The sequence below is a fragment of the Micropterus salmoides genome, unplaced genomic scaffold (assembly GCF_014851395.1).
Source record: "Micropterus salmoides isolate LMB-PRFRI ecotype aquatic unplaced genomic scaffold, ASM1485139v1 Ms_hic_scaffold_17, whole genome shotgun sequence".
Classification (NCBI taxonomy): domain Eukaryota; kingdom Metazoa; phylum Chordata; class Actinopteri; order Centrarchiformes; family Centrarchidae; genus Micropterus; species Micropterus salmoides.
The window spans coordinates 9,622,146-9,637,724 of NW_024040817.1; the positions used below are offsets into that span (position 1 = coordinate 9,622,146).

Sequence of the window (15,579 nt, forward strand, 5' to 3'; positions counted from 1 at the left end):
CTGTTTCTTTGTCCCCCTTTATAAAGAATTGAAACTAGTCTGGATATAGATTAAATCCTAAATTAAAATAATCCCGTTTCTCGATAGAAAGTGACGAACGCGAGCGGAGGAAACTATTCTGGCAGTAAATGTAAGGTCTGTTACAGCGTGTTAGCTTCTCAAGACCAAGAAAAGTCTGTTGTTTCCCACCTGCTGGAAAAGTGAAGCCGGTTAGCACTAAGTTAGCTAACATCTCCCCTCCCCTTCAGACTGCGCAGCTGAGCAGGAAAACTACAGCAGTTAAATAGCTGCTATGTAACTTAACATTAGCTCAATTTATAGAAAGTAACTGGAAGCTGTATTTTATTACTGCCTACTTGTCCAATGTTGAGAACATCAGGTACAAACTTAGACTAAACTGACGTAGCCTGCAGCTCTGTCCTGTACAGACTGATTCAATTATTTTTCAGTTTTCAGTTTAAAAAAGTGGTTTTGGAAAACAAAGGACGGAGGTGACTGGAGGAGCTGAGGTTAGTAAAGCTAACTAGTGATGCAAACTAGTCCTTTTAAGCTAATGAGGAGACGTTTCTTTTTGGATTTTAATGTGCAAATAAAATGCAGAAGGGAGGTTTCTCAGGTTGCCTATTTTTTATATTAATGTCTACAGAAAAATGTCTGTAAAACGAAGACACAAAAGGCAAACATGAACTCGTATCTATAATGATTCTGAGGTCATATTAACAGGGTTTTCCTGCTGTTAAGGCTTAGGGGTGATGCCCAAAACATGCTGTGCAATCACTGTAAAATCACTGTGGAGCAACAGAACCAACCAAACTACTTTCTCCAGATCTAAAGGTTGTAGTTCCTCCAGCAGACTGATCTTTGGGTGTTGTTTATTTATTATCTGCTCTAGCTTTTCTAACTATTTGTTCAGCGATATGGTGAAAAGAATGGCCCAATATGATGTGAAATTACATATTTTTCATTGGAGCGCCCCCAAACCCCCCGACCGATACCAAAACATTCAGCTAATTTTACTTCACCTCTGCTGCTGCAACTCCATCCCCCGCTGCTGAAAAAAATCCTAGAGGAAACACTGATTGATGTGGCACATGTAGCTGATCCACCACCATGCATTTACAGTAATAACCATCCAACCACAACACACTGCAGGGGCGCAGAGCTCTGCATAACTGGAGTTTCTCACTGCAGCTCTAATGTAAAACTGTCGTCATCTTCTAAACACATCGTCATCTTCTAAACCCAGTGAAATCTGGAAACTCTGAAACTGTTTGTTGCTCTGCGGCCCAGTTTCATCTTCCATTCAATTATTTTTTTATCCCTCCAATCTTTCTTTCTTCCAGAACTCCTGCAGCCTGTTTCAGACCCCGTCCTGTCCATCATCTTTGGGTTAGTCCTCTAGGTTTCCTCCTGCATTACTTCATCCCTCCACCTCTCTCTGTAACACAATGTTCTGCTGAGTCATGCCCACTAAAATAGTTGCAGGGGTGCATGCACTACGGTTTCCATGGCACCAGCTGGCAGTGTCACCTTGCTACAGGTCACATCACAGCACTGTCTAGTGGTCAGCGATAGAAACTGCAACTGGTTCATAACCCTATCGGAAAGTAACAAATTTGGACTAAAAAAAGCTGTTTGCTCCAGCAACGTAGAAACAAGAAAAGAAACTGAGATGCTGAAAAGTCTTTGTATTAATTTGCTTTTGTCTGGAACACAGCAGTCATGCATGACTGGGACTCAGTGGAAATGCGAGTCCCGCTGTAATGATTTCAACAGAGTACAACTCTGTCTGCAGGCTACGGTGATGCAAGGACATTTGGTGGAAATTATTCTACATCGGGAGTCAGAAAGAAGACACAACAACAGTTCAAATGATTGACTGTCTAGACTAAACACACAGTCCTTAAGACAAAATTTAGAAAGTCTTCAGACATGCTTTAAGGCAGTATTTAGACATGTCTTTTCATTTATAACTTGTAGTTGAAAATCATCCAAAATGTTTTTAGCTGCAATGCACACAGTCTAAGATCTGTTTTGCTTCTGTCTTTTATTGTGAAGCATCTGCTCTAAAAGGAGCAATATAATACATTTTTTACTTTACTCACTTTCAAGAATCATGACGAGTTGTTGCTATCATTGCAGAAAATGATTAGAGTGATCAGTTTTAGCCACAAAATGCCTGAAACAAAATAATCTTTGTATGCTATTAGCAACGGCTAATAATTTAAACCCACAGCCTGTAATCAGCTGGAGTTCAATCCCTGAACTTGCATGGTACAAAACAATGTGTGTCTTGTCAGATAACAAAAGAGTCTACATGAGTGGTCACATTCTGAGGTTTATTCATGGTGTACTCCTTGCACAGTAACTCCTGGACTAACACCCTGGGTTTACTGGGATGTATTCTGCACAATGATGGAGTACAACAAGCCCGCAGGCGACACATGGGACAAAAATAAATGGGACAATTTCAGTAGAAACACAGTGTGCCAGGTATACAGCAACTAACTGTAAATCCAGAATCAGGGTTGATATGAAAGCTTACAGACGTGACCATGTTGTCCCCTGTGCGCCCTTTATCCCCGGGCCATCCAACTGCCAAACTGAAACATCAAAACAATGTCCCCATGATGTTATAGAGGACGACTTTCTGCAAGGGCCTGCTCAGAGCTAGTTTTACAATACAGAATCAGGAAAATAACACTATAAATTTCAGATACACCCAAATGCCTTATAACACACAGTCACATTGTGCACTCTTATAAAAACCAGCATGAAAAACTTTCAACAAGCGCAGTTGCAATGATGTGTGTAAATCCTACAACCATAGCAAGTACACACGCTAACATGTCAGCTAAACACCCTGTTGTTTCCTGATGAGGCTGCAGAGTTCGGCTCTCACAAAGAGCAGCTGTCTGTACATTCTCACTGCAGACGGAGGCAGTGAAGTAAAACATAATATTGGCAAAAAATACTTAAGACTGTCAATCAGAGACTCCACAGAAGAACACGAACACGAGCTTTGTGATTTACAGTCAGTAGTTGGAAAAGCAACCTCTCCTGCTGCTTAAGTTAACACTGGTTTGCCAGCACAAATAAACACACAGCAGCAGACAGGCGGGCCGCAAATCTATTTTAAATCCATATTGAATCACAGAAGTAATGATGCCATAACTCAATTATTACATAATCAATTGTAGATATTATTCCATTATGAGCGGCCCATTAAGCATTTCCTATAAAGAATTCAAGAAGTTCTGTACGTGTGTGCTGGTTTGACTCAAACCATTAACTGAGTTTCCCACATGAAGCTACAGTACAGCATGTAAAGGGCACAGACCTGGAAGTGAAGGATGATGGTCCAGATGAGACCTAACGTCAGTTTGGGGTTCCCGTCGGTGATGTCATCGTTTCTGATGTTCACAAGTTTGACCTGAAAATGGATAAACAGAGGAACAACATATTCAAAATGAGAAGATGTGCTAAGAAAAAAGCCAATATGTTGCCCAAAACTAAAAACTATCACTAACACCATTTCATATACACCAGATTGAACACAATTTCTGCATGATAAAGATGAAAAATGACCTCTGCTCCAACTATCATGGCCATTATGCATAAGACTCTCTGAGACCTTGTTAAATCTAATGGCTCCAGCTAAGCAAAGGGTGTATAATTAGACCTGCAGGGAAACTCAAAGAGGATCCAGTCCTCCAACACTGCTGAAACAAGACAAGAGAGACGAGAGATGCAGCTTAAGAAAGCTGCATCTCTGGGGACTTGAGAGATATGGAGGAAGTTTTAAATGAGGGAAAGAGCTGCAGTGTAAGTGAGAAACGATTAACTCGTGACAGCCAAAGAGGGTGAGAGTGAACAATGAAAGATGCAGTATGAGGGGGGCAGATAAGTCAGTAGGTGGGGTAGGATGAAGCCCTGGGCTGCAGATACAATGGATTAACAAGGTGAGGATGTGTTTCAGAACAGCTCTCTGTTCAAATGAAACATATTCAGTGAAATGTTTGGTACAGTTATGAAGCTTTAGAGGTGGAGCGTTACTGCGTAAAATGCAGCTCTCTCCACTGAACCAAAAACCAAACTGCCCATTGCAGGATGTACAGAGAAAGTATTTGCAATCACTCGCTTTTTCAAATGTTTATGGAGAAGCTTACAAAAATCTTTCACACAAGTGATCACACACAGACACCTTAAAATGAGTGCGGCTGCAGTCTGAGAGGGGAAACAAAACAAAAATGCAAGGGTTTATGGGTAAATAAAGAAAGATGCTGACACTGACTGTAATAGTGAGCAATTACTAAAACCTATAAATCCTTACACAACAATATGAACTGCAGCAAGGGCACACTCGAGACCGGACTAATACTTATATTAAGATATTGTCTTAATTGTTCGTAATCCCTGCGGACACCACACAAGGGAAATAATGTCATGTTTGGCTAAATTCACAGTACAGAAACAGATCTGGAACACGACCTGTTTTTAGTCTTCTGACTGATCTCATGAGATTATAAATTAGCAAAACTGGCTCTTGTTCACTGGTAACTGAGAAATGTGATCCTATTCAAACCAATCATAAAAATGCAACAAGGAACTTTAACATGTGTGTGATTAATAACTTCTTATCATCAGATGCTTCACGAAGACCTAAAGTTAACAATTAGATGCTGTTGACCCAAACATCTGTTATGTATGACAAGACACAATCAGATGTATAGCTCTTATTACTCATACCGTTTACTGTACACCATTGTGATATGAATATCCATGTTATATCTGTTCATGTGCATACCTGTCTCTGTTTGAGGAAGTCCAGTGCTATTTGGACATTCTGTAGTCGATGAAATCTCATTCGCCCCTTTTCTCTGGGCTGGAAAGAAAAGAAAAGAGAAAAAACAATGAGGAAAGTCAACAAATTGATTTGAACTCAATAATTTTAGTGACACAAGCGCAGGAGGCAGCAGTGAGTACAAATAAAGCTGAATTCAATCCACAGTGCAGTGAAGTAAAAAACTCAGCGCAGGTCTATTGACATGAAATGGTCCTCTGGGGGGGCGCTGTCTTCAACAGGAGCTGTTAAAGACATGCCAACTTTGAGGAGCAAACCGGACCCAAACCATGCTGGCTTAAAATGAAAAAGGCAAAACTTTATATCAAACCATTTTTCTCCTTTTCATTATTGAACACCAAATGTTTAGAAACAGACATCCAGTTCACAGTTTAGAGGGAGGGAAGGACATAGTTTAAGAGAAGGAAAGAAAGAAAACCACAAAAACACTCTTGCTGCTAAGAGTACATGAGTGCAGGATGCAGATGTGCGTTCACACTGTGCTGGTAAAGAGAAGGTACACTCAGCATTAGTCATAACAGGAGAGGAGAGGTGCTGGACTACTAAATGTGTTAATGGGTCTAATAATTAATCTAAGGAAAACCCAGTCAATATGTCCAAAAATCATCTATCCAATCAGAGGCAAACAATTTTTACTCACTAATATGTTTAAATTTCCATTCCTGACCTTTCAATATCATCAGTATAGACTATTAGGCAATTTCTTACAATATTACAATGAAGTCAAACATTATCACATCTACACGGCTTCACTCCCTGGCCACTTTCTTAGGTATACCTATACAATTTACTGCAATACAATCCAACAACATCTGCCACAAATTCTACATTAAGGAAGATAATAATGTTCAGTTTTTGTTGACACTGTCAGAGAGGTGTTAATTCAACTATGACGTCATAATTAGTGAGGGTGTTGGACTGGACTGCATTATATTGAAACCTGTTTCTAATATTCGGCCCCCCTCGTGCACGTCAGTAGGGGTGGGCAAAATATTAGAAACTTCTCTCAATATCATAGAGTCCAATTCATTGGCACTGTGAACTACAACCTTAACCTCAATAATAAGCATATAGTAACATTAATACCTCTGTGACAGTGTCAATCAAAACTGATATTTTATTATCATTGTAAAGGTATAATCTAAGGCTGAGCAGATTGGATTACATTACATTTCACAGGTGTACCTAATAAAGTGACCACTGAGTATATGATGATATATAAGCCACTTTTTATTGTGCACAATTCATGCATTCAACAGTCGAACAGCATTGTTGGGTGAAAACTTCAAAACTCTACAATGCCAACTTTTCAGAAACCGCCTTGTTTTTGAAGGCTGATGAACTTTAATTTCTGACCTGACGACAATCCAAGTAGGATCGAAATGTTGTCAGTATTAAACTTTTGTGGCGTGGACTAAGTGTGCAGGCTGTTTACAGTAGAACACATACTTATGACGTGAAAACCATCACAATGTATGTTATGATGCTGTCACCCAACTGAAATGATGGCCTACATGTAGTGTTATACAGTAACACAGCATTGTGCAGCCCAGTTTGTTGTATGTCAGAAATCAGTGGCACACAGCACTCTCATGCAGCCTCACAGCTCCACCTAGAGGCAGAGGGTAAAGCTGAGGGGTCAGAGGTCAGAGTGAACGGTGGAATGGGGAAAGGGTTTCATTCGAACATACTCCCTGAGCTCCTTCCTCCTCCTCATCCTCCCCTCCGAGCAAGATGAGAGGGGGGGCCCGCGAGGCGTATGCCCTTTTCAATGAAGGGCCGCTCTTCTGTTGCTATGGTAACAAAAGGGGGAAGGGGGGGGATAGAAAGAGTGGAAGAGGAAGAAGAGATGTAGTATGAGAAAGAGGACAGAATGAAAGAGGGCGGGGCCAAGTGACAAAAACTGGACAAAAGTACCGTGACTGCAAAAAATAAATAAATAAAACACCTGAACACTGCAAAAAGTAAGTCACACAGATCATTGTTCATGAGGGTGACGGGGTCAGAAAGCAGCAGTGTGTCCTCTCTGTGTGACTGTGTGTGTACTTAAACAGACCAGACTCAGCAGTCTGTTTCTGTTAGTCTACCTGTCTGCAACAAAACCTGCCCACGTCACATGGTGGCTCGCCTGTCTGTCAGCATTACTGTAGGACTACGGCTCTTACATCATCATGCTGAGTAAAGTCATGCTGACAGGGCTCAAACTACAGCATTTCTGTGTACTTGCATACTGGTGATGTACAACTGCCTGGTTGTTCAACTCTGGCATTAATAGCATGTCAGCCTGAAGGAGGGAGTCACCTTCAAGCTGGAAAAGTTTTATCTGCCTCCTGATCTCAAATGGTATTTTTAGAGTGTATGTAACATTCTCAGGATTATGATGCTTTGAAATGGGGATGGAGCAGAGGAGGAGTGTGTAATGGAAAATATTACAATAATAAGTGAGAAAATAATCATGTGTTTGAGCAGGTGTGTGTGTGGGAGACAGAGAGAGAGAGAGATAAAAATCCATACCAGGGTGACTCCAGAGAGGACCTCCAGCAAGGAAATCAGGTTGTGTCCATCCCTCAGGTCCTCATACAGGTCTGTGATGTGCTTCCTCACCTGACAAAGGAGACAGAAAAAGGGAAGGAAGGAGAGGGAGGGAAGGAAACACAGAAAGGAAGAGAGCAGGCAGGAGGAGGGAGCAGGAATGGGTGAGGAAAGGAAGGAAGGATAGGGAGAAAAACAGAATGAGAAAATGTTAATTCCACACTCCAATCATCCCTCTGTTGACTCAACACTATTGACATCTGCCAGGCTGATTGCCCCACAGCTGACAGGGCTGGGGACAGCGGATGCCGGACCAGCAGCAATGAAGCACCAGCTGTGGCCTCTTGTCTCTGTTGCCATGACATTGCCTCCACAATGGGTGGGGTGGGGGTGGGCCAGCGCCCGGTGGCGATCGCTGCTGACACCGTAACTCAGCAGCCTGATCGGCATCAGTGCTTGTTCTGTTTTAAAGTGGGACACTCAGTGAGACAGACAGACAGACAGATACTCAGTGAAACAGACACTCAGTGAGACAGAGACACTCAGTGAGACAGACAGACAGACAGATACTCAGTGAGACAGACACACTCAGTGAGACAGACAGACAGACAGATACTCAGTGAGACAGACACACTCAGTGAGACAGACAGGCAGAATAATGTTATCAGCTGAGCTGTGAAGCATTGTGAGAACTGAAATGAAAGAGGAAAAGACATAATGTGCATTCTGTCTCACATTATTGTATTATTTTGACACACATACTGAGAAATAGTGTTTATTTTGACAGCATCGTGTGGTAGTTTCTCCATTTTCTGTATGAACTAGAGGACCTTAGATTTAAATGTACAGCATAACAGCACAAAACTGATTGATTGAAATTTTATTTTGCTTAGTTTCAACAAGACACTTTATTCCTCAACTGTTCTGTTACATAAAAACCACCACAACAAAAAAAACATACTGTATTATACTTTTAAAGTTTTGCCTGTGTGTCACGTGTGAATTGAGGCCTCATTATTCTGAGTGGAAAAGTTAAAATGTGATTATCTGATTGTGGTGAGAAACTGTAATTAAATGACTTTAAAAAGGTTGTTTCCCGGATCGTTATCTCTTCTTCTATCTGGACTACTTTCCAATTCATGAGTTTGTAAATAGAAAACAAGAACATCAGGTACCATAAAATTACTGCAGAAAGGCACAGTGACATCAGGCAATAGCAAAGAAAAAGCTTTTGTTTTGTGAATTAACCATTTCAAAGGTTTTTTTCTTCCTCAGAAAGCAGACAAGAGGTTGTCACGCAACAAAGGTCAAACCTAAAGTGCTTATTATTATTGTTATATATTGTTGTTTTTAAAAATGCAGGTCCACCTAGGAAGCCAAGGGCACATGTGTACCTGCATTAAAGTGAATTTCCTGATTCACACTGCACCCACAAAGTTTTGCTGCAGTCCTGGCCTCAGAACAAGAAACTGTACTACCACATTTCACCAGAAGAGGGCAAGACAGTCACAAGAGTAAGCTGGGGAGGTCTCCAACTAAGGAAAACTGCCATCCTTACACAAAAGATGCTCTAAAACATTACTATTTTGCCTCTTTTTAAAGCAGGACAGATGGCCTCTCGAGGTTGAGCTCAAACCTAAAATTGTCTTAAGCTTAAAGCTGCAGCTACAAAAGAAACAACTTCCCTCCACTTGTCCTCAATAACCCCTTTTCATACTTTCCCATCCTATCTAGTTTCCTCTTCCATCGCTCAGCTCCCTGCTGCTGCCTCTTTTTCTCCATGCAAGGTCGAGATCGGCTGTTTTAGAAGGGAGCCGATGGTCTTAATTAGATGACGGGAAGAAATTGTGAATCCAGCACTGACTGGAAATGAGGAGCTGTATTTGTCTCAGTGCATGTCAGAGCCTGTGCTTCGTTCCAAGTCCGCCTGAATGAGTGGATCCTCTCTGTCCCTGATGTGTTAAGTAACAGCTTACTGGAAGACCACCATGTGATGTGAAATGAGACCAACTAACCAAAAAATCTTACTTTAAATTCTACTAATTTACAATCATTTTTTAGGAAACAGTAGCTGCTTCTGACTCAGACATCAGCATTTTTCTGTAATAACTGGTCCTTCCTCAGTAGTACCAACACCAACAACAAATCCTCATTCTGATAAATGATGATTCAAGGTGCATCCATGTTTAGAATGATCTATTTCTCTTTTTTCTAAGCTGCTTGGTGCACCTATACCACATCCAACCATGGTGCCAAACAAGCTGCCCATCAAGGGAAACTTTTTTTTGGTTTTTAATTTTTGTTTATGTTTCAAAGGGCACTCAAAGATTGACCTCAAGAAAGGCCCACTGCATGACACAACACAGCAAAAACCAACCCTACATTAGACTCTAATGTGTGATACTCACTGTTGCTAAAATAAACAGCTAATTCAAAATATAACACTGAATTTAAGATTGCTCTATAACACCCAGCTGGATGTGTAGATTGTTGTTTTGTGATGTGATGTTTTGGTGGTACGTGTGTGTGTCTTAAGGGATGGTGCTCACACTGCCAGATGTGTCTGATGTGTGGTGACGGCAGCTGTCAGATGCCTGGAGGTAATGTTAAGGACCACAGGCACGCTGACAGCACCTGGGCAAGAGCACTGCTCTGATATACACGAATCTGGGTCAGACCATTTCGAATTTGGATATAATATTAACAGCTTTCATCTGCTAGAAAAGCTGTCTCCAGCTCATTCAAAAACTCAGTCACAAGACTTTAAACAAATTCTAAGGTCAAGACTCCCACCACTGCAACGTTACCATAGCTACCAATTAGGTATAGAATTGATTTAAAACTATTACTTATTTCTTTAAAGCCCTACACGGCCTTGCTCTTTCCTAAATCATAGATTACTTGGGCCCTGCGAGCCTACCCGCTGCCTGCGACCCTCAGGCAGGACCCTCCTAACTGTTCCCACAGCCCTGAGACCCACTGCTTTGAAATTCCCGACCTGATGAACTTAACTTAGCAAACCCACAACCTTCCTTTAAATCAATTTTCAAAACTCATTTATTTTATTTGTATTTTTCCTGCTATTTATAGTTTATTTATGTTTATGTATATTTTATAATTGCTTTTATATTACTGTATACGGTCACTTTACAACCTGTTGTAATTTGACAAATAAATATACGATATTTATTAAACACTGTTTTATTCGCGTCTTATGTTCTATATTGTTATTTATGATTTTGTTGTTTTGATCTTGACTGTGTGTACTATTTTATTTTGTTCTGCAATGCACTTTGGAACTGTTTTGAAAAGTGCTATACAAATAAAGCTTATTAATATTTATTACTTGAGATAATATCTGATAATGAAGATATTTATAAGTTGCAGCCCTAGATTTAAGCATATGGTGCGTGTTATATGGCTGCTGTGATCTAGCTTACAGTAGTTTAAGTGCACGGCCAGAACATTTGAAGTTCTTGGGTTACTTTCTATACTAGGGTGTGTTTAATTATGAAAGTCAGTGTTAACTTGCTGATGTGTTTGTTAACTAACAAGTTTGCCTGCACAAAATACATAAAAACAGCTACAGACAGATTGCATGTTGTTAAACATCTTGTTAGCTCTTTGAGCTACAGTGGGGCTAACACTTCTTCATCTTTCTGAAAAACCTCTTGCCTCCTCCTGACTTCTTAATCCATAGCTTCCAGATTTATGCTCACTGTGTCAACATCCTGCTGGGTCAAAGTGCGTCACTGCATGCCAGCAGGTAGGTAGCAGGAGGCTAGTGTTTATATTAGCCGTTATTTACACAGTTCTCACACACACACACACACACACACACACCTGTTAACACCCTGTACACCTGAGCAGCCAAAAGCATACCAGACATGACACACAGAGCAAACAGGAAACAAAGAGCGATGGTGTCAGCCAGTAGGAAGCTGGGGGCAGAGGGCTTCAGTCTATCTTTGTCTACCTCTCTGTTCTGTCCCTTTATCTTTTCTTTAATGTCACTTCTTTTTGTCTCAGGAGGTTATTGTCTATTGCGTCTTTCTTTCTTGATCTTTTCTCGCTCTTAGCCTTAGTTCTGTTTTCTTTGTCTGTGTTTGTCTCCAAATCCCTGCTGATAGGGTGGAGGCTTGTAGAGCAACCACAACAGACCTGGCTCATAGTCAATAGATGATGTAGGACACACAAGTATTTCACCAGACTCTCTGTTGAAGAACACATTGTTGGGACATACTCACTATTTGAAATATTACTTTTTCATCCAGCAACAGCAGATATTTCACCAGATGTGACAAGAATTTTTTCATATGCTATTAATGTTTTAAGGTCATGCCTTCCAGACACACCATCCTCTGTCTCACCCTCCATCTTTCCTCTCATCTTCCCATCTCGCTACGAACGTAAAGGTCCGCACTCTCTTTTATAAATCCAACTCCGTAACTCTAGATGACCTCTATGCTAATGTAATGGCTGGCAGTGTGTGTGTCTGTGTGAATGATTGAGTGTGTTGTTGGATAATAAGAAGAGCGACAAAGTGTACTGTAGTGTACTGTAAGAGAACAGCAGTCTTTGCTGTCTCTTTTATTTTAAAACATTCAAATCCAACTGTCTCTAACTCTCAATAAGGGCTGCAAGAAACAATTATTTTCATTATCAATTATAATTATATTATTATTGTTACTACATGTCAAATATTTTTTCGACAAATGTGATTAATCATTGGGTCTACATTAATCAGAAATTTTGAACCCAAGCTGTCTTTAAATTGCTCATTTTGTCTGACTGAGGTTTCAAAACACACAAACACAAAGATGTTAAATTTACAATGAAACAAAACAGGCAAATCAATAATATCTCAGAAAATAGAGACAAATTCCCAAAGCCCAAGTAGGAATTTTGTGTGGTCCAAAACCTACAGATATTAATTTTAATATCATATAAAATATTCACATTTAAAAGATTGGAAGAATACTATACTTCTTTAAGAAATGACCTAAACCATTTATCAAATTTTAATTAATTACATTTTGGTCAACCAATGAATCAGCTAATCATACCTGGTCTGCTTTCTGGTAATAGAAAGCACAAACAAAAGCAGTAAAACAGCAACATCCCACTACATATTAATGGGAGTTGCTTTTCCATCACTGAAAAATCATCCCATCGTTCCTTCTGCTGCTCTCACTCTCACATCTCTGACCTACATTTACAGTCGGTGGTTGGTCTGGCAGCACCAGCTGATATAGAGTTACATTCATAGGCTGGGCACTGCGGTGACAGTCGCACTAGAGTTATGGGGTCACACAGATGCTTCATTCTTGGGTCATGTGACAGAAATACCCTGCATTCTCCCCCCTCACACTTTACCACCTGTGTGTGTGTGTGTTTGACACATGGTGTACATACTGTGCTTTATGGAAGGCATGTGTTTGTGTGTGCAGATGTGACGGTATGCACACAGACAGAACAGGCTGTATGTGACCTACAAAGGAGACACTATCTGTAAATAGCTGACAGTTATAATAGATATCATAAATCAATGTTTCCAGTCACAGCAATACAGTATGCCCTTTACTTCAAGTGTTTGACTCAGCATGCAGCATTTTAACTGATGTTCTGACATGATTTGAGGGCCGTCAGGTAGTATCATGCATGTTTCTTTTACTGTGCAGGGAAGAACCACACACATTATTTAGCTCAATGTTTCTAAGCAGCCAGCTATGAAGACACTATGCAGCTGCTCATTCAGATTTAATTTGTTCACGTGTTTCTTTATTGATGCCTTCAAATGAAATAATCACGTTCAGGTTCCAGGCTAGACAAAGAAAGTCTGCCAGTCAATAAATTAATATATCTGCATTCCAGGAAACATCTCTTAATTCAAACTGCTATTAAATATTCATTAAAGTCTAACATTTAGTTTATTCACCACTTTACTCTCGCTGTTTAACATGATTGAAGTGTTAACACGGACAGAGGGCAACTTTAACAAGCTGTAACTTTAGATGCCATTACTAACAGTGATCAAGCAAACAGGCTGAGTGATCTGGACAGATGTTTTACTAAAAATGTATGTACCATTTTATGACAGAAAGCTGGAGCCACAGTAAGAGTGTCTGCACCACAAATATAAATCATAATAGTTTTATGGAGCTAATATTCTGTTAATGAACTCTGTGAAAAGATACCAAAGGCCAATGATGCAGATAGATTTTTCTTTTTTTTTTTTTATTGTGCTCAGTTGGTTTACTTACTATATAGCAGCAGTGGGAATGAGTCAGGCAATAAAATGAATCCCTATCAGGAAACCTAGAGAGGCTTTTTCTGAAGCTATTATTATGCTCCCACTAGATTTAAGGCACATAGTCCAGTTCCTTTATGACCTGAGAGTTTTCACTTCATTGATTTTCAAATAAAAGGTATGTGAGGTGTGATTTTAGAACATTAATTTTATATGTATAAGATGACATAACATAGTTTTGTATGGTATATGTTAAGTCATTTGAGACATGCATGTAATAGAGGATTATGTGAAAAAGGTTGACTAGAATCATATTTTATAAATTGTATTTCTATTGACGATATGAGATGTTCAGCATTTAATAGAAAACAGAACCCTTTAAAACCATTTCCATAAAGCCAAAACAAGGACATTGCAAGCCAGCTGAACTCCATGACACATACCTTGATGAGATGCTTGTTGACCCATTTCGTGAAGGTTTTCTTCTGAACCCTGTCCCGCTCATCTGAAGAAAAGGAAATAAAGACAAGAGGAAAGGCGTTACTTACATAATCCAAATCCAGCATGGTTGCTGCAGCCAGGGGAATTATTCCACTGATTTATGTAGATGAAGACGTCACGCACACACGCACACACACACACAGATACAAATCCAGCTCAGAGGAGCAAAGCAGTAGGCTAAACACCCCACGGAGACAGTTTGTGGTGATGCTGTAACAACTACAAGGCATGGATTTTTGTATTTTATTTGATTTGTGAATAGCAATTTGAGAGGGACCGTTTCTGTTCTTTCCTCTCTCACACACACACACACACACACACACACACACAGATTGTATTAGATCACTCACAGGGACTTAACGCACACACTTCATAAACTCAATAAAAGACACGAACATACAGGATGTAACTGGATAGCACTCACACACCAAAATAAGATTTGTAACAACACCTCTATGATGACTCAATCTTCACAGTTACTTCATGTTTGGTATCTTATTCAGCACTATTTGTATAGCAGTATAAGAGCTGATTTAAAGACAAACACTTAGTTAAGAAGGTGTGAAAGTTCAACTCAAAGGTCATGTCCTCTATACCAACAAACCTCTTGAACAGACGTCTTTATCATGTTTTTCCATGATTACGTCATCCTGAGTGAGGTGGCACCAATAAAGCTCAAAAAGTTGTTTGTCTCGTTTTATATCCCTCGCTCTCTCGTTAATGTGACTTGGGGGAAAAAGAAGCTGCTTGCATGTTTATTACTTTCTGAAGGCATAACCTTTCTTTCAGTCTCTAACTGAAGTGTGATCTGCAGCCAGGCCGAGCTCCAGCCCACGTCCTCCACAGGCCGGAGGAGTGAGGCAGCCGGGGCAGGAATAGAGCCTGATGCTGTGTTTTCTTCCTCCCCCACCACCACCTCCTCTTCCTCCACACTGACGGAGGCTCTCTTCCTATCCAGACTTTCTGTTCTCGTATCAGCCTGTCTGGGAGAAAACACAGACCCCTTTTCCCTTCCCGCCATTCTGTTAAATATCATACTTCCTGCTGAAGGGATAGTTAAACATCCTTTCCAGTGATGTTGCATGTTCCTAAAAAGATTTTAATCATAAGAGATACAAAATGCAATGTACAGTGGCAGGCTACAGAATTCAGCAAAGTTTGGTAAATAAGGACAGCTTATCCTTTTTGCCACTGCTATAACTAAAATGTCACAAATATGACACAAAAACCCCCAATTTTCTACATGTTTTCAAATATCACAGAGCCAAAATTGATGATATCTTCTTATCACAATTGACTCTTTTGCAAACAATTGACTATTACTCCTGCGTCCCTGGCTGATCAGCACAAAAACCCTAAATCTATAATGTAGACATAAATCTATATCACAACTTTAGTTTTAGCTGTTATTAAATGGCAAACATATTTAGGT

The 15,579-nt window shown here is 40.1% G+C and overlaps 1 protein-coding gene across 18 annotated transcripts in view; it reads right to left on the reverse strand.

Moving 5' to 3' along the window:
* macf1a (microtubule actin crosslinking factor 1a) overlaps positions 1-15,579 on the reverse strand; it is a 235,337-nt gene that overhangs the window by 122,132 nt on the left and 97,626 nt on the right. For all 18 annotated transcript variants that reach the window (XM_038724193.1, XM_038724189.1, XM_038724202.1 and 15 more), the window contains 4 exons: positions 14,090-14,151; positions 7,379-7,468; positions 4,808-4,885; positions 3,341-3,433 (listed from right to left, as the gene is read on the reverse strand). In XM_038724193.1, coding sequence (XP_038580121.1) covers positions 3,341-3,433; positions 4,808-4,885; positions 7,379-7,468; positions 14,090-14,151 — 323 coding nt within the window. The remainder of the gene's footprint in view (positions 1-3,340; positions 3,434-4,807; positions 4,886-7,378; positions 7,469-14,089; positions 14,152-15,579) is intronic.